Source organism: Erpetoichthys calabaricus, chromosome 6, assembly GCF_900747795.2.
Source record: "Erpetoichthys calabaricus chromosome 6, fErpCal1.3, whole genome shotgun sequence".
NCBI lineage: Eukaryota > Metazoa > Chordata > Cladistia > Polypteriformes > Polypteridae > Erpetoichthys > Erpetoichthys calabaricus.
In genome coordinates, this window is record NC_041399.2 from 109,913,803 (window position 1) to 109,932,354 (window position 18,552).

The following is an 18,552-nucleotide window of genomic DNA, read 5'->3' on the forward strand; positions in this document are numbered from 1 at the left end:
GTTTCAGTTGTTAATTTACAGAGACACTGGCAAAATTAGATTTTAGTCTATTGCTCAAAACATTAGAACAATCTAGACGAGAACAGGCTTTCAGCCCAGCAAAGCTCGCCAGTCCTATTCACATAATTCTCCTAAATAACAATCAAGTCTAGTTTTAAAAGTCCCTAAAGTCCTACTGTCTAACACACTACTTGGTAGCTTAATTCATGTGTCCATGGTTCTCTGTGTAAAGAAAAACTTCCTAATGTTTGTGTGAAATTTACCCTTAGCAAGTTTCCAATTTTGTTCCCATGTTCTTGATGAACTCATTTTAAAATAACAGTCTCGATCCACTGTATTAATTCCCTTCATAATTTTAAATACTTCAATCATGTCTCCTCTAAATCTTCTTTTGCTTAAATTGAAAAGGCTCAGATCTTTTAATCTTTCTTCTTAATTCATCCCCTATAGCCCTGGAATCAGCTTAGTCACTCTTCTCTTGGCCTTTTCTAGCACTGCTATGTCCTTTTTGTTGCTTGTAAACCAAAACTGCAGACAGTACTCCAGATGAGGCCTCACCAGTGCATTATAAAGCTTGAGAATAACATCCTTGGATTTGTAATCTACACATTGTGATATATAACCTAATATAACCAAATATTCTGTTAACCTTCTTAATGGCTTCTGAAAACTGCCAGGCAGTTAATATTGTCAAGTCCACTATGACTCATAAATCTTTGTCATAAGATGTACTTTCAATTTTTAGACCTCCCATTGAGAATTCAAACCTAATATTTTACCTTCCTACATGTAATACTTTACATTTAATGACATTGAATTTCATCTGAAACAAATCTGCCCAAGCCTGTATGCTGTCCAAGTCCTTCTATAATGATGTAATGGATTCCAGATATCTGCCAATCCATCTATCTTGGTATCATCTGTAAATTTAAACAGCTTAACACTTAAATTCCTATCCAAATCATTCATATATATTAAAAATAGCAGCGGCCCTAGCATGGACCCTTGTGGAACACCACTCTTCACGTCAGCCAATTCAGATAGGATTCCTCGCACCATCACCCTCTGCTTCCTGTGCCTGAGCCAATTCTGCACCCATCTACAAACATCACCTTGAACTCCCACCTCTTTTAGTTTAATGCTCAACCTCTCACATCGCACCTTATCAAATGCTTTCTAAAAGTCAAGTTAAATAATATCATAAGCTTCAATTTGATTATATCCTTTTGTCGCTTCCTCTAAAAATTATTGCATGTTGGTAAAATATGGCCTCTGTCTTCTGAACTCATGCTGACTGTTCAGTAAAACTCCTGTTTTTACCATGTGCTGCTCAATCTTATCCTTAATAATTCCTTCCATTAATTTTACTATGATGCACATTAAGCTTACTGGCCTATAGTTGTCTGGGTCTGCACGGTTACCCTTTTTATTTAACAGGATAATATTTCCAATTTTCCAGTCCTTCAGAATTTTCCCAGTGCCCAGTGACTTCTAAAAAATATTTTCTTACGAAAAGATACTCAGCCTAATGAGAAAGAACCTCTTTAGATCCATAATTCCCAAGTTCAGTCCTGTCACCGTAGGCTTTATTCCAGAGAATTTCATAATCAATGTGTTATTCTTATTTTAATTAGCGTCTTTGTTTAGTGAGCTGTCCTTTGTCATTCTCTTATTCTTTTACTGAATTAAGAAAAGTTGCTTTGTGAAAATTCATGCATAGAAAGTCCTTTAAACCCTTTCTCATATTTTCTTGGTTATGAAGACCAAGTCAGGGACGATTCTCAGATGATCGTTGCTAGAGCTAACACTCAATGATCTTTGCAGTCATTCCAAGTAGACATCGCTGCAGCCTGTGGAATGGAGTGCGGCTGCATGGCTCAAATGTTGTGCAATCACAGTCTCAGTCGTTTTCACAGTTGATGTTTCTTTGAGTAATGTCTTCATTTCAGCAGAGTTAGGTCCACAAGCCGCATGTAAGTGTACTTCTGTGTTCATGTGCTGTGGTTCAGTCAGCTTATCATGTGTGTTGGTCACATGCCTTCTGCCGTTATTCTGAAGATCACGGCTCTAAAAATGATTGTAAAATATGTGGAAAAGCTCCAAAAGGATCAAAAGCCCAGTAGAATTTGAAATTGTACATAGTAAAAGTAAGTTAACAGCTTTACTAAGAAGAATTTAAAAATTTTCAATGTATTTTTAATGTTTCTTTTGATGATTAATGTTATTATTAAACTAATGTTAGTTTTCATGTATTTTGGTATTATTTAAACATAAATGGAGGGCATTTTTGGGGTGAGGGAACCTAAAATGTAATAGAGAACATGTACAGTACATATATTTTTCATTTAAATTAAAAATTAGCTTTTTACATTACAAAAGTTTATTTTACAAAGGAGTTTTCAGGAATGGACTGACCTTGTAAAGCAGAAGATGCCTTCATATAGATATATCTGAGTGAAGCATTAGGTAATGAAGGTTTATTAGGGGAGTATTCAGAACTAAGCAGAGTCCATGTCCACGAATCAGAAAGCCTGGCAACCATAAGAACAGAACAAAATTAAGGTTAGGTCAGAAACAAGCAAAAGTCAAAAGCCAAGTATAAGTAGCTTGGCCATAGACATGGTCTCTGGTGATGGGCACCATCACCTTGACAAAAACCTAAACTGCAGCCTAATTATATAATCATCTCCCAAAAACCAATTTGTGAAAATTAACAAAAATAAAACCACAAATAACAAAAGCACATTTCTGTCTGAATCATTACACGAATCATGTACTTATGCCAATCAGCTCTTTATGACCAATGAACACATTTTAAAAATTTTAAATGACATTCTCTGACTTGAGTGCTAAGTGGCAGACATTTGGAATTGCTGTGCTGGAGATTGGAAATCAGCAGACTTTATGAAAACAGAGAACGCTAATCTGCACTGAGGTTAATTTTGTCACCTCGCACTCCAAGAAGTCTGCTGTTTTGTTGAGAGACAAATTGTCTGAGGTGAATGTACATTGTCATTGTGTAACAGTTTTGGGTCCTCCCTTGTGCTTGATGCCGTTGGACAAGCTTCAAAGTACCAGGAGAGAATAATTCAGAAACTACACAGGAGGTTTATTTACTGCTTGCTTTCTTTACAACATTTTCTATCTATAAAATTTTGAAACCCTTTCTGCTTGTTTGTTTCAAAAAATCGCCCACACTATAACATACATGACTTATCGACCTACCCAGTTTATTGTATTTTAGATGGTTATTTTTATTTAGAGGTGCTAGTCACCATTACCTCTGAACTTTAAAACTAGTATCCTAGAAGATTGCTCATTTTATCTAAATTGTAATTACATTAAGCATTACTGAATTCAAAAAGCCTTTGCTATCAAAATATTTTAAGCACTTGTTTATCACTGTTTTGAAATAAAATTGTATTATTTGCATGAGTGTCTAAAATTAAATCTTATAATTTATGTATATTAATATTAATGAGTCAGTGTTTGGGTATGCATTCCTTTGGGATGCATATGTTTTAAGATATATTAAACTTTTAAGACTAATTTAATTCATGTAAAATGTTGCCTTGAGAAATCAGGATATGGTCTCATCATTTATTACGCGCCACTGTTGTAACGCTTCGATTAAAATTTCTGAAGATGAGCAATCTGCATTATTTTTAACACTGACAAAGAAGAAGGAGAAAGTGTCTATATCTTGGAGATGTAGACTCTGTATAAAGAATGCAAAAACAGAATTAAATTAATTTAAATGATTTTAATTGAGAGGTTTAATTTAACACCAGCTTACGGCCACACCAGTGTAAAAGCGCCCCATCTCGTCTGATCTCGAAAGCTACACATGCTCGGGCTCGGCCAGTACTTGGATGGGAGACCGCCTGGGAACCCCGAGCCCTGCCCGGGATTGGTTCCCTGCCTTGCGCCCTGTGTTGGCTGGCATTGGCTCCAGCAGACCCCCGTGACCCTGTGTTTGGATTCAGTGGGTTGGAAAATGGATGGATGAATGGAATTTAACATCAATAGATTTTTTGGAAACAATTTTTGCAATTAATTTTCTATGGAAACAGACAGATTACTATAGATAATATAATGAACTCAACAGAAGTCAACAAGCTTTATTTCTAAAATAAATGCACAGACTTTAAGTTAAGGGTGCATTTACTGTAGATTTAACATCTTATTTTAACAAATAAATGCATCACAATATGTTTTTTTTTATTTAGTGTAAAGACTTTATTTTGCTTTAGAGTAGGTTTTGACTTAAAAAATGTGTGTACTCCTTTTAAAAATAATGTACGATAAAACAGTGCAGTGCTGGATAGGAGAACATGCATAAAAATACAATGGCAGAAAAACAAAGAAAAGAAAACTCCAGTTACCTCAATTTATTATAGAAGTAAATGCTGAATTTTAGAGTTTAATATTAATACATTAACTAATCTGATTTTCCTACATTTCCAGTGAGACCTTGACACTCTTTTGGCCCTTCAACATCAGTATCCCAGTTTCTCTAATGAAGTAGTGTTGAGTTTAATGTCTGTCCTTGTCTGAAAATCCTGAAAAAGAGTCCATTTTTACGAGAGTGCCATGTTCCTTGTCAGATTTTGCAGTATTTAATCCCAGAGAACAGTTTCACTGTACCAAAGCCCCTCTGCATTTATTAGTAAAGATACAATTTTTTGATTTTTCTGAAACTGTAGTTTAAAAACTAATTTGATGATATAACCTTTATTATTTATCTATTACTTTTTCTCAAAAGAAAATAATTTTTATAATTAACATCTATCATAAATCAATTGCTTTTATCTACTCTTGCTTGTACAGAAAACCAATAACTGATCCCTAAATATGTAGCTGGTCAAGTGCCTGTGCTGACTATCAAATGATTAAAATTAGCTAGAAACACAATTTTTATATATTAAAAAAAATGCTTTGCAACTATTTTCCAACATTTGAGCCAGGTGTATTTTTATTACTGAAAGACTTAAAAGTCCTCATTAGGTATTTTGGCCTTGACTCTTGCACTCAGCCACCATTTGTGTGGAGCTGGCATGTTCTTTAAGTGTCTGTGTGGCTTTTATTCCAGGTACTCTAGTTTTCCCACCACATCATGAAGACGTGGGTGTTATGCCAATAGGCAACAGGAGATATGCCCTGTGTGAGTGCAGAAGTGAACCCTGTCATCAACTGGTGCCCATTTCCAAGATATCTCAAATAGACTTCCACACTATTTCAGGACATTTCAGATATATTTTAAGTAGTTCAAAATAGGCAGGAAGTCGTATTAACAAACTAAGCCATTTCGAAATATCTCAGAATCAATTTTTATTTATCTTAAAATGTAAAGGAGGTCAAATGTGTGGTATCTGAAAATATATTTCAGATGTCTTGAAATCCATTTGAAATACCAAAAATGTATTGCAAGATATTTTGAAATATATAGGAATGTATTTCAAGATATCTGGAAAATGAGCTTCAGATTGTATAAACTGCATTTTTATGGTATGTGAAATTCATTTAGACGTATCTCGAAATATAACTTGGGTTAACCATATGTTATGTAAAAATTAATTACTGCAAAAAATATACATGCATTATAGTAAAAGATCCTTTATTACTAGATGTATTCTTTATTGTTATTTACAGAACAAAAAGATGAGGAGAGACTTAGACAGACATAGGAGGAAGATAAAGCACCCTTTCTTTATTGGATCATATTCTGCTATTGGCCGACATGTGAGTAACACTCATGTTACTATCTCTTGACTACTTTTCATATATGAATGTCATATGTGCAGTTTTAGTTATCCTTTTAAATGGGTCTTGTATCAAATAAACATGTAAAGAACATCTTAATACTAACTAATAATAGCAGGTGCAAGTTTTATGCTTTTCTTAGAGAAGAATATGTTGGTAACAGAGCTTGGTTAATGCAAATGTCTCACAGTGAGGACCACCTGGTCGGGACTAACTCATGTGGTCAATCATGAGATCTACAACATAGAGCATACAGGACCACACCTTGCTAGAGAGATCTTAGAGATTTCATCATCATGTTGAGCTGTTGCAGTGGTGCTATTGATTAAAGAAGATGGATGATACCAGTTCTGCAAGGACTGAAGAAGTCTGAAAGGAGCAACCATTATCAGTACACTTTACTTGCACAGTGCCTGTTGACACTCCCCAGTAAGTGACTGGAGGATTCCGAATACCCTAGAAGGCTTGTTCCAGTTCAAGGCCATTTCCCTTGGATTGAAGAATACCTGGTGATCAAGCGTTTATATTCAGAATGTGATTGTCCTCCCCTTGTCAATAGCAATATCTCCAGGTCTTTGATATAATCTTCTAGAGAATACAGTAACATCAACTGATACTGAACACAAACTGATATTTCCTTCAATCTGAAATCAGCTTATTTAGGCATTTGGTGTGGAGGTAGACCAAGAGAAGGTTGCTGCTATACAGGATTACCCCAGTTCATAAATATTGTTATTGCTGTTGTTGTGTACATACAAATGTATGTATGAGTAGAAATGTGCCTGTTATAAAAATGTAAATTGGAAAGGAAATGTGATGGACACCATTTACCTTTTTGTGCTGGAATGTCCATTTATGTCTTATGAACTAATTCTGGAACATTTGTGTATACATTTACAGTCTGGTAATTCTGGGGATAGTGTCATCTTCTCTCTCATTCTCTTTCATTAACTACAGATATGGACAGTTGATATTCAGAGACTTTAACATTATCTATATCCATCCTGATTAATATATGTTATGATTCTGACTCTATAGGTCAGACCTCCAAATAAGCCCACAGAACAAATCTTACCCAAGGCACGCTGGATGGCTTAAGGCCTAATTAGGCCTCAAATGGAAATAAGCTTTAAAATACAAACAAAAACAAAAATAACAAATAGTCCCAAACGTTAAAGTGTCTTACCAGGGAGAGAACTCCAGTTGGAGCAGAGAGTCTCACAATGAATATTTTAAAATTAATTAACTGCTGCGGTGGTTTGGCGCCCTGTCCGGGGTTTGTTTCCTGCCTTGCACCCTGTGTTGGCTGGGATTGACTCCAGCAGACCCCCATGACCCTGTAGTTAGGGTGTAGCGGGTTGGATAATGGATGGATGGCTTTATAACTGAAAAGGGGAAATACAGATTAAAAGCTCAAAAAAGCCAAACAAGACAAAAAAGGAGTTGCTTAAAAAGGCAATCCACAGCAACAAAGTCCCAACAGGTTAAATAAAATTCAAAATCCTTAAACAGAACAAAAATGTCAATACGTCTAGAAAAATCAGAAGAACAAAAACTAACAATAAGCCATAATGACTACTTAATAAATAAACATAACATGCTAAATGATTCAAACCAGAAAATGAAAAAAGACAAAGGAGACCAGAACTTTGTCTTTGTTGCGTTATAATACATGTTTCAACAAACTGGGTTATGGTGGGAAAGGCTGGTGCTTTATATTTACATATACATATACTGTGCAAAGTACGACTGTGTGTGTTTATAAAAATTATTATTTAGGCGACTCATTTGTTGTTTTGCTTTTAATACATTAGTCTTATTAGTCGTCTTTATTTATTGAGACACTGGGAGAGAACAAAGTGTAATCTAACATGGTGTAATGTCATTTTAGTTGTGAAGTGTAACATCTTATTTTAGAAGTTGGGTGAATTGTTGCAACTGTGTAGCGGGGCTACATAGTAATAGTGTTTTCAATGTTTGTGCTGAGTGCGTTTTGTTTCCATCATCCCGTTTGCTGTTTATAATGTGTGCGTCAGTGAATGTTGGCCAAGTAAATAGAGAGGGGACGGATGAGGGAGAGAGACCACAGCCTCAAGATGGAAAACACCTGTTCACAATCAATTACATCCAGCTCTTTACTATTTAAATGATCAGGAGGGAAAAGAGGGAGGAAGAAGGAGAAAGACAGAGTTTTCAATTAACAACAACGAACCACCATTACCTGCTATTTTTCACATCGCACTTTTGTATCCAGTTTGTTTTTCATTCCGCCGAATTTACTTCAGTTCAATCATCGCCAGAGACCCCGGGGTTGGACTTCATTATCCACCATACGCTGAGGATACACAGTGAGATTGTTCCATTTTTCTCAGTAGACAGGTCCCACTTGAAGACTGACTGATTAGGATCAAATAGTTTGTTTTGTGAGAGGAAGAAAGAGACTTGGTTAGAAACACCACATTCAAATGTTTTGAATAAGAAGGATAGGAGAGACACTGCTCTGTAATTACCTACTTGAGATGGGTCAAGTGTGGGCTTTGTAGAAGAGGAGTTATTAGGGCCTGTTTGAACACATTAGGAAAGGAGCCTGTGCTAAGTTAGATGTTTATGATGCGCATGATTTCATAAAATAAAACAGACAATGATACAGCATATTAAAAGTATTGGTGATATATTGTAAATAAATAACATCAGATATTAGATAAAATCATTTTCATTACACTCTCAAAATTGTGTGTCTTTACGAACACACGTACAGCAAGCAATGGTAAACAATAGATTCAAACAGTTATAAATATTAAGCAAAGCACATTATGATTTATATTAAATTAATTGTAATAAAAAGAAACAAGTGACGCATGTATTGTTAATGAGATGAACGGCAAATTCAATCAATTGCACTCTGCTCTCATAAAGCTCTCATAAAGCGTATAAACAGTCTGAAATCAACATTCCATCCATTAAAGCTAGAAAGCTTTTCTTTCATTATAGCAGTGGCAGCAGGGCATCTGTGTTACACCTAGAGATGAACTCATAACATAACCATATTCATATTTAGGTTTGATTTTTGTTTTAGCCTTTAAGCAGATATTAGATAATGTTCAGCTCTTTGTTTGCCTTTTATATGATCAGTTTGAATGGCAGTTTGATACCATCGTGTATTTTACATGTTAATTAGTACTCTACTGGTCATTCATCACTGAGTGTGCTCATTGGCTGTGATCTGCCTTTTAGTGCACATACAGCTTTATCTAGCTAAAACTGGGTAGAATTAATCTGATACTTTTGATCTTGTAGACAGTAAAAAATTGACACATCACTGTGAATAAAGACAAAAACCCTGTCAAGTTCTTCGAAATATAGAAATAGTTAAACAAAGTGAATAATTAGCCAAGCAATTCCATCAGAGTCACAAAGACGTGAATGGTTGTTAGACTGACTGCAAAAAGAAGAAACACTGCTGCCATGCTGCTACTCCGGGACTGAGTTTGCCCACTCCTTTTTTGGCCTTTTTTAAATTCACAGAAGAAAAGTCTTGTGGAAAGATTAGTAAGAACACTACAGTATGTTGTATTCAGAAGAACAAAATGAGCAATCTCTTATGGGACAAAACAAATATTTTTCTTGGTTTATTTCACTATGAAGGGCGTTTATGAAGCCTAGTAAATCCCTAACAGTAAGGTATATTGTCTTATTCTTATTCATGATCTGGATGAATGACTTTTTCCTGCATTGATTTATCTGCTATTCCGCATTATTCCATCAGCCATTCTTGTGATCCCTGGGTTGCCTGTAGCTGGCAATACCATCCTTAAGCCCAAGTTATTGTCATGAAATTGTGATCAATTGCAATGAAGATTCCAACAACAACAAGGTGCATAAGTGCTTTGTGCAATTTATTCAAACAAAGTGTCCACAGTTCAGAGCAGGTCTTTATATAAATAACCAATAAATAATCCATAATAAAAAGAGTGTTCATCATGAAGGACAAAATTAACCAACAATGTCCGTAAAAACACAGAAAGGTTGGAGATCTGTTCATTCATCAAGCCTCTTTTATATCTTTGTGGCCATTGATGCTTGCTTACTTGGGTGCTCTAACAATGTAAAGCTCACTGGGCTGCTGGCCACCTATCCTCATGGTCATGAACATTTGTCTCAGTCAGTGATCCAGCGCCCCCATGCTTGCCTCCTTTGGTGCTTTTAACAATCTAAAGCACACTGGGTTCCTAGCTACCTTTCCTCATGGCCATGGACTCCTGCCTCGATCAGCCATCCAGCACCTCTGTTCTTGCCTCCTTTGACACTCTTCTGATCTTAGGCCTGATAATCTCCTGACTACTTGTGCTTGCCTCCATTTGTGTCTAGCGCTCTCTCTCCTCACCCTCCACCAACTGGTGAACTATTTCTACCAGATCAGTACTGTAAACTCTACAAAACCATCATATCTTGTTTTGTCCTCTTTTTTTTTTAATTTCCTCTTCCCATCTAGGACTTTTTTGGGCTCCTTTATACTCCTGTGGGCACAGGTGTGCTAAGCCTTAATTACATCCCACGGAACATCAACAAGGAAACCGGCTGAGCCAATCATGCCCTCATATCCAAACACGACCATAGCTACACACGTCTGCACCCATGAAGCCTGAGCTGCACTGTTTTTATTTTAAAAACTTGCACACTGCCCTAGAATACTTCCTCATTTAACCATAAATCTATTATTCTGGATACTTTTGGACTTGAAAACCTTAATTCCTCAAGCTTCTAAGTGTTACATTTTTTTGCATTTTTTGGCTTGAAAAATGACATTTTTATTAAATTTCATCCTTCTACTGTAAAACATGCACAATTCAATGTCATAGTCGGGTCAATAGTAGCATGATTCCTTCCAGATTCTCTTTCCACAGTGATCAGCTTTTGAATAGCACACTGCACAAGTACAGATGATGCAAGCGTCACTTTTGGAGTCATCAGAATCACTTTCAGTTTCACTGTCCATTTCAGTTTCACTGCCTGAAGACAGACTTACTTTATCATTGCTGCTTGTATCACTGTCAAGAACATGAAGCACCTGGGCTAATGAAAAATGTTTCTAACGAGACACCATTATGAGGCTAGGAGAAGATGCATCTGCACCTTTGCCTGGATAACACTCAGGCCTGATGCAAGACATGTCTTAGCCGTTCCCAGAATAACGCTGATAGCACTTTTACAGCCCGAGTAATCCTCTGATCGAACTCATATATATATATATATATATATATATATATATGCAGTACTGTGCAAAAGTTTTAGGCAAGTGTGAAAAAATGCTGTAAACAAAGAATGCTTTCAGAAATATAAATAATGATTGTTTATTGTTATCAATTTACAAAATGCAAAGTGAGCGAACAAAAGAAAAATCTAAATCAAACCAATATTTGGTGTTACTACCTTTTGTCTTCAAACCAGCATCAATTCTTATAGGTACACTTGCACAAAGTCAGAGATTTTGTAGGATTCTAGTCAGGTGTATGATCAACCAATTATACCAAACAGGTGTAATGATCATCAATGTCACACGTAGGTTGAAACACAGTCATTAACAGAGACAGAAACAGCTGTGTAAGAGGCTTAAAACTGGGTGAGGAACAGCCAAACTCTGCTACCAAGGTGAGGTTGTGGAAGACAGTTTCATGTCATGGCAAGATTGAGCACAGCAACAAGACACAAGGTAAGTTATACTGCATCAGCAAGGTCTCTCCCAGACAAAGATTTCAAAGCAGACTGGGGTTTCAAGATGTGCTGTTCACGCTCTTTTGAAGAAGCACAAAGAAACGGGCAATGTTGAGGATCGTAGACGCAGTGGTCGGCCAAGGAAACTTAGTGCAGCAGATGAAAGACACATCAAGTTTATTACCCTTCGAAATCGGAAGATGTCCAGCTGTGCCATCAGCTCAGAACTGGCAGAAACCAGTGGGACCCAGGTACACCCATCTACTGTCCGGAGAAGTCTGACCAGAAGTGGTCTTCATGGAAGAGTTGCAGCCAAAAAGCCATACCTCTGACGTGGAAACAAGGCCAAACGACTCAAGTATGTATGAAAACATAGGAACTGGGGTGTAGAAAAATGTCAGCAGGTGCTCTGGACTGATGAGTCAAAATTTGAAAGATTTTGGCTGTAGCAGAAGGAAGTCATTAAGAACTATCTTCAGCGTAAAGAAGAACAAGAAGTCCTGGAAGTGATGGTATGGCCCCCACAGAGCCCTGATCTCAACATCATCGAGTGTGTCTGGGATTACATGAAGAGACAGAAGGATGTGAGGAAGCCTACATCCACAGAAGATCTGTGGTTAGTTCTCCAAGATGTTTGGAACAACCTACCAGCCGAGTTCCTTCAAAAACTGTGCGCAAGTGTACCAAAAAGAATCGATGCTCTTTTGAAGGCAAAGGGTGGTCACACCAAATATTGATTTGATTTACATTTCTCTTTTGTTCATTCACTGCATTTTGTTGATTGATGAAAATAAATGATTAACACTTCCATTTTTGAAAGCATTCTTTGTTTACAGCATTTTTTCACATCTGCCTAAAACGTTTGCACAGTACTGTATATATATACACAGTATATACTGTATATGCATGTCTCTACATATTAAGTGACAGACTTAAATGGAATGTTTTTGGAATGTTTTTCTATGAAGAAATTGCAGTTTAAACCTTTTAAACAATTTCAGACATAGACTAGTTGGTTTATGAATAATCATCTGCACAACGAACAACAGATAAAAGTGAGTTTTCTCCAAGGTTAGTGATCTAACAAAGCATGTGCAAGAAGGTGGTTTGAATTAACAATAGATTGGTAATAATCTTCTGACATTGCTGTTCAATACATTTGCATATTAACTTCAAGATCAGGATATCTGCAACAAGTGTACATTAGTAGCTGAACATTGTGAAACAACGTTATTTATACACAGAAGCAAGCTTAAACTGAAACTGTTGCTTTTCCAGTTGTCTACTGATTCAGGAATTATATGAAATTTCATTTTCATTGTTTCTTATCTGGTCATGTGAAAATTGTCTTACATAGTTGTGCCATTTTGTTAGTTTTCTTCCTCCTCCATGTATCTGTTCAATAGCTTGACACATAAAAAAAACACTGAAAAATTTCAGTTTTCATAAATGTCAAGGTGCCAGTGCTGTAGCTCAGTGTATGGCTTCTCAACTGCCGCCATTATTTACAAATTTGTAAATTATATCCTGTTATTTTTTCCCAAAGACAGGTTATTTTAAATTAGAAACTATCCAGTAAAGTTTTATTGTAGATCATATCTGTTTTCAATAACTAAATCAATATTCTATTATTTAACTGCAGCAAAAAAAACAAATGAGATTCCAGGAGTAAGAAGAAGAAGCAAGACATTGGACATCAAAAGCCAGCTGGGCTAACATAAAGGATGGAAACTTTTCTTTTGTTTCTGGAAGAAAACACACTCTACATTTGCTCTGAATTGGACACAAATATGTTGAGTTTTTTAATAAGTTAAGCACAATATCACACAAGCATATAAATGGATAAAAGTGGAAATAAACATGGAAAGAATGCCTGAATGTCGTGTTTTGTAAGAAATCCTTTTGCTTAGGGAATGTTTTAGGCTGGAGAAATGAATTGAAAGGGCATCAGTGGCCTATAAAAAGCTAATTATGAGTTCTGTATTCTCATAGCCTTTCTATATAAATGACACATCTAAACTCCCTGGATCAGTAATCAGCACTTTAATAGCTGCTCTTTGTTTCCTATTTAATCATTACTGTCAAAGAAAACGTAACAAAGGATTTGAATGAACTTGAAATTTAATGCCATTTGTAAAACTTGTGATTACATAGAAAAGAGAAGAAGGAATATTTTGCATGTTTTTTGTTATCCAACATTTGTGCTGTTGTAAGGTAAAGTAATAATTTAATCCTCCAATAATTTTATTTCTGCAATAAATAGCAGCATTCAAACTTTGTTTGTTAAAAACTTTAAATCTGTTGTTCTTATTTAACAATGTAGCTATTTGATGCATATACTAAATATCAGCTGAAGGAACCTAATATATTTACCAATAAATATTTGTGATGTATAAAATAAAATTTCTCCTTTTGGTGCTGTATATCAGTACTCAGGATATCTAACAACAGATTTTTGAAGAGGATGGCAAGTTTAAGACAAGCCAGAATGATATCACATTCAAGAGTGCGTAGTCGGGAGTGAATTCAAATATTTGGTACTTACTTTGACACACTCTACTCCACCTGCACTGTCAACTGTGATAGATAGAGGTCTCCGTGACCCCTTGAACCCTCAGACTAGACATCAGACACCAGGTAAAAGTCCAAATATGAATATTTATTTTAATAATAAAGTGCACAAAGCACCCTCCTCTCCACAATACTCAATAATAAATCACTAAACAATACACAATAATCAATCCTCCACACTCCCAGACGCGTTGCCACCCTTTCACCCAGCTCAGCTCAATGTCTGGAATTTCCCATCGTCCTTTTATACACCCTGACCCGGAGGTGTTCCTGTCCAATCCGTCCACAGTTCCTTATCCCTTCCGGGTCAGGGTAAACAGTCCTTTTCTTCAACCCGGGAGCACATCGTTTCTTCCTGTCACGTGACAGTGACGTACTCCCGGGTTATAGGGCGCATAAGAGTCCACGAGCCCCCCTACAGCGACTCCCGGTGGCCCCCAAGGTATCCAGCAGGGCTGTGTATAAAAACTACATAGTCCAGGCGGTCCTGCTGGAACTCGGGGCACGTCCACGCTGCTGGGAGAGCTCCTCCTGGCGGCCTGCAGGTGAGGACCGGAGTAAAAAGCCGGCAATCCTTCACAATATATATATATATATATATATATATATATATATATATATACACTCACTGAGCAAATAAATAGAAACGCCTGTACACCTGCTTATTCATACAATTATCTAATCCGCCAGTCAGGTGGCAGCAGTGCAATGCATAAAATCATGCAGCTAGAGGTCAGGACCTTCACTTAATGCTCACAACAAACACTAGAATGGGGAAAAATATGGCATCAGTGATTTCAACCATGGCATGATTGAATACTCAAACCAGATGGGCTAGATTAAGTGTTTATGTAATTGCTGATGTCCTTGGATTTTAATGCACAATAGTCTCTAGAGGTAACTCAGAATGGTGATAAAAACATGAAAACGCCCAATAAGCAGAAATCCTGTAGACGGAAATGCCCTGTTGATGGGAGAGGTCAAAGGAGAATTGACAGTGTTTTGAACTAACAGAAAGCCTATGGTAGCTCAAACGAACCACTCTGTACAGCTGAGGCGAGCAGAAAGGTATCTCAGATTGCACAACACATTAAACCTGGAGGCTGTTGGACTACGACAGTGGAAGATCATGTCAGGTTCCACTCTTGCTGGCAAGAATAAAAAGCTAAGGCTGCAGTTGGCACACCAAAACAGGACAGCAGAAGATTGGAAAAATATAGCCTGGTCTGATGAATATCAATTTCTGCTGAGGCAAAACAAATTAAATTGTCAGAACAACTGCATGAATCCATGTACCCAACCTGCCTTCTATCAACAGCCCAGACTGGTGATGGTGGTGTTGTGTGGGGAACATTTTCTTGGCACACATTGGGTGTGTGAACACCAATCAATCATCACTTGAATGCCATAACCTATTTTAAGTATTGTTGGTAACAATGAACATCACTTCATGGCTACAATTTGCCCATCCTCTATTGGCTTCTTCTAGCATGCTAATGCACCATTTCACAAAACATCTCAAACTGATTTTGTGAACATGACAATGACTTCATTGTTCTTCAGTGGCCTTCCCAGTCACCAGGGGCCCCGTGCATAACACCGTGTGCAGAATGCACACTAAAACATGGCATAAGGACAAAAGCGGAAATGTGCGTACACACAAAAAAAATCCAGAAGCATAAACCTGTGCGTTCACCAACTTCCACATTCTTCTGCTTCATAAATCCCAGTCAACGTGAAAAGTAACGCACATGCACACACCTGCTGCCACTCCCCAAACTCCTTCTGGAATTACACCTCTTTGAATATGCAAATCAAATAAACAGCCCTTAAGCTCAGCGTTCTGTGAAAAGGTAATGGCAAAAGCACAGGGGGAAATAAAAGAATTTCAGCGAATACCAATTGGAGGCAAGGAAAAGTGTACTATTTATTGGTTTAAACAGTGGTATAAACAACAAAAGGAAGTTGATCGAGTGACATAGAGTGTCGGAGAAACTTGAAAGCTCAAGTTCACAAAGTTGCACAGTTCCCGAAATAAGCAAGAAGTTGTCAGATATCAAAGTCCCCGTGAAAAGGCGAGTTGTAGCCCACTGTCTGAGTTTCATATGAAAGCTTATTCAGGTACAGAGAGTGGTGAAAAATGCACGAAATGTCAACTTTAATCTCGAAATTTCCACTTTAATCACGTGATTTAGTTTGTCAGTAAGGAAGAACATCATAAACTTCATCTTAAAATCGCTTAATTTACTAGTTTCTCAAATCCCATCGTAACTAAAGTAGCACATTAAATGCTTTGTTTTGTATGTGTTCTTCTATGTGCTCTATGTGTGTGAATCACTACGTGCTTCTTAAACGGGCTTTCTCTTCCTCCAACAGGACACAGAATCCATTACATGCATGATATTACAACTCTCTGAATAATTAAAATACTGACATGTATACTTGATATCATTTTCATGATGATAGGAGTTAAAACATGTTATTAAACATGGGAACACGGTGGCGAAGCGATTGTTCCTGCCTCATGCAAGATACTTGCTGCGCCATTTGCGACCTTCAATGAAATTCTTTATTGCAGAAGTACTGTCTCTTTCAAATGTACTAAACCCCAATTCCTGTCCTTACTTTTCTTTCTCTAAATACCCAATTGCCACACAATCAGCTCTGTAATAGATGTTAAGCCATCTGTAAGCTTAGAGTGCCGATTATTCAAAACTTTTAAGGAACATTGAAATATCTTCATAGTACATGTTTAATTTTTCTATCCATCTATCCTTCTAGTGTCGCGCCAGCACCAGCAAGAATACAGAGTGAGGCAGGAACAATCCATGAGCAGAGCGCCAGCTCCTTGCTAGCGATGCAGCACCATGTCTTTACATGTTTAATTATTAACAATATAGATTATTTAAATGAAGTTAAAGTTTTATCTGTATAATATAATAAACATATTTTGCTGCATTTCATCTTAAAAATGATATTGTCATCATATGTAAATATGCGCTTTATAAAGTGGCACAGGTTGTGCAATATTATAACTGTATCGCAAGTTTACAGTGAGGTATTTGTACTTATAAGTACAAACAGTTCTACAAGAAGCACTTCATGGACTGATTGAGTGCATTTATAGTTCTTGGGATGAAACTGTTTCTGAACTGCGATGTCCCTACAGGAAAGGCTCTGAAGCGTTTGCCATATGAGAGCAGTTCAAATAGCGAATGGTTGAGGCAGCATGTGCTTGATGCTGTATACCAATAATTCTGTTTCCAAACAGCTGCTGTAGGGCTGTGATTCCCCACTCAGATACAATGATATAAATATACAGTAATCCCTCACTTATCGCGGGAGATAGGTTCCAAGGCCAACCGCGATAACTGAATTTCCGCGAAGTAGGGACACCATATTTATTTAATTATTTAACGTGTATTTGGACGTTTTTAAACCCTCCCTGTATTGTTTACAACCCACCCTTTACTCTATTAATAACAGGGACAACTGCTAAGCAATATGAAATTGGTAGATAAGTTTACACTTACTGTATAGCGAAGTACACGTAGCAGCTTGTAGGCGGTCATGATGTCGTCGACCTTGTTGCAAAGATTCCTAAAGCAGATTCCATCCAGACTACTGCCCTATCACGTCCACTTGCCATTTGTTTTGCGTCCTGGTTAAAGGACACTGCGGCCGTAGAACTTATATGCTTTTCCTCCTTTTTAAATAAAAAGAATCGTGGACTCATTGATGCTGTAATGTGTCCTGCAGCGGTGTAGCTGTTCCCTTCCTTCAACATATCCAAAACTTTTACCTTTTCTGCAATCATTTGCATCTTCTGTTGGCGCTTGGACACGGCCCCTGAAGCAGTAGCACGTTAATGCTGAATGAGTGAGATGAGACTTCCTGGTTAATGCAACACTCCGTCGCTGAGCCAATCAGCAGCACACAGGAACTTAACTGCGTGCTCTGATTAGGTAGCTTCTCAGCCATCCGCCAATAGCATCTCTTGTATGAAATCAACTGGGCAAACCAACTGAGGAAGCAAGTACCAGAAGTAAAAAGACCCATTGTCCGCAGAAACCCGCGAAGCAGCGAAAAATCCGCGTTATATATTTAGATATGCTTACATATAAAATCCGCGAAGTCGTGAATCCGCGAAAAGTGAACCACGAAGTAGCGAGGGATTACTGGAACAAGTGGTGCAGTGAGAGTAATATGGAAAAAGATGATCCGCTGTGGCAACCCCAAACGGGAGCAGCTGAAAGAAGAAGAAGAAGAAGGTGTAGTGAGAGAAACAATACTAAAGCAGCTATGGTATTTAGAATAGTTTGACCATTCTGTGGATCATTATATTGTTACAGGTTAATTACAATCAGATGCATTAAACTAAAAAACAATATGCGGTTAATTTCAGTGTATTTATAAAGCCGCATCAGGGATGTGGATCTAAAAAAGAAAGGGAAACCACTCTGGAAGAGTAGCACTGCTGGATGCTGCCAGTTTGCAAAACCAAGC

The 18,552-nt window shown here is 37.2% G+C and overlaps 1 protein-coding gene across 1 annotated transcript in view; it reads left to right on the forward strand.

Annotated features, from left to right (window-relative positions):
* The window catches only part of LOC114653489 (uncharacterized), a 96,954-nt gene extending 83,198 nt beyond the window's left edge, over positions 1-13,756 (forward strand). Inside the window, exons 8-9 of the mRNA XM_028803844.2 lie at positions 5,653-5,742; positions 13,118-13,756. Of these exons, the coding sequence (XP_028659677.2) occupies positions 5,653-5,742; positions 13,118-13,147 (120 nt within the window). The 3' untranslated portion in view covers positions 13,148-13,756. The remainder of the gene's footprint in view (positions 1-5,652; positions 5,743-13,117) is intronic.
* The last annotated feature ends 4,796 nt before the right edge of the window (positions 13,757-18,552 follow it).